The sequence below is a fragment of the Monopterus albus genome, unplaced genomic scaffold, assembly GCF_001952655.1.
Source record: "Monopterus albus unplaced genomic scaffold, M_albus_1.0 scaffold52.1, whole genome shotgun sequence".
NCBI lineage: Eukaryota > Metazoa > Chordata > Actinopteri > Synbranchiformes > Synbranchidae > Monopterus > Monopterus albus.
Genome location: NW_018127932.1, coordinates 883873 through 885391, shown reverse-complemented (window position 1 = coordinate 885391; position 1519 = coordinate 883873). Strand labels below are relative to the sequence as shown.

The window sequence follows — 1519 nt, the reverse complement described above, 5'->3', positions numbered from 1 at the left end:
ATATTTATATATATTAGAATCTGTTAGGTATTTCTATATAAAGGGTTGGTAGGGAGGGTTGGGGGCAGCTAAAGGAGGTACATCATGAGACAAAATATAAGAGGGAAAAAAAATCATTATGAGAAATTAGGCAGAACAAAACAAAAATCAGAAAATGTTTTTTGTTTTGTAATAACATTTTAAATGATATTAAGAAGCTCTCGTTGGCAAACTCCACACATGCAACAGTTTTGTACAAGTTTAATACTGCACGCAATGAAGAGGAGCAGGGCTCAACAGCCTCCTGCTTAAAGGTTGTTAGGATATAAATCATCCTAACCCTGAGGCAATGCATGCTGGGGGACTGATTACCACTTGGCGTTGCCAAGCGCCTGTTTACTGCACGAACAGAATGGATAGTTGCACCACATGAGTCTTCTTGTTTTTACAAATGTTAAGACTGTGTATATGTATGTATGCCATGCATGTGTATGACTGTCTTTTCAGTGCTGCTGCTCAGTGAAGTCTCTATTTTTTTTTTTTTTTGGAGAACCTATGTTACTATAACTCACAGCAAACTACTGTGACACCTGACCCCCTGCCCTCGAAGCCGCGACATCCGCACTGGACTATGTGCCGCTCTGACACTAACTGTTCTTTGTTTGTTTCTACATGTGCATGCATGGATGAATGACTGTATCCCTGGCGGAGCAATTGCTACACCAAACCGACATCGACTTTAACTCAACCCAAACCATATTCAAGGCCAGTCCAGGTAACCCAGCCAAGCTCACCTCAAGGTAGCTTTGCCACATCAAGTGGTCCAGTTCTCTTCTTATTGCTGTGTTTCTCTCTTTTTTTGTCTTTCTCCTGCCGTTCTTAGCCAGACTGGACCACACTGCCCTCACTGCCTCCACAAAGAAGAGGTGGTAGATGGTGGCTAAGCTGCCAGAGGCTTCACAGATGGATGGGGAATTAACTCCAGTGAATTTGGATTGGAGGGATACTTTGGAAATCTCTGGACCCCTTGGAACAATGTTGCAAGTACAGTGGTTTTGTTGCTGCTGCTGTCACTTCTCTGTTGCTCATGGTGTTGGTTTCTCTGTGTTACTGTAGGTCACACACCCTTGAAAGGGGAGGAAATGTCCTATTTTACAAACATTGTTGTCCATAATATATAGATAGGTTTTATATATATTCTTTATAATCTCTCTTTCTTTCCCTCCCTTGCTTTTCTCCAGTCCACTCTCTTCCTTCCTTCCTTTCTTCTGCTCCACAACAGTGGCAGGAAATGTGAGCGAATGCTGCTACATGCAGCCCACGCAGCCACACTTGATGGTCTTTTCCACTTCCTCGCTGAAAGAGGTCCCGTCACTGCACTCAAAGGTATATTTCCGACGTTTCATTCGCTGGCTGGCACAGCAAGCCCCTGTTTTGCAAGCTCCGGTGCACTCTACCCAAGAAATCATGCGTGTTGTCTGGCAGATCGTGTAGCCTCGCTGTACCTGGTAAAAGTCTCGCACAGGCTCCCCTCGGCATT

General features: G+C 44.2%; 1 protein-coding gene across 1 annotated transcript in view; it reads right to left on the bottom strand.

The window, feature by feature from the left end:
• Positions 1-510: 510 nt before the first annotated feature.
• slit1a (slit homolog 1a (Drosophila)) overlaps positions 511-1519 on the bottom strand; it is a 75745-nt gene continuing 74736 nt past the window's right edge. The window contains exon 37 of the mRNA XM_020601870.1: positions 511-1519. Coding sequence (XP_020457526.1) covers positions 1287-1519 — 233 coding nt within the window. The 3' untranslated portion in view covers positions 511-1286.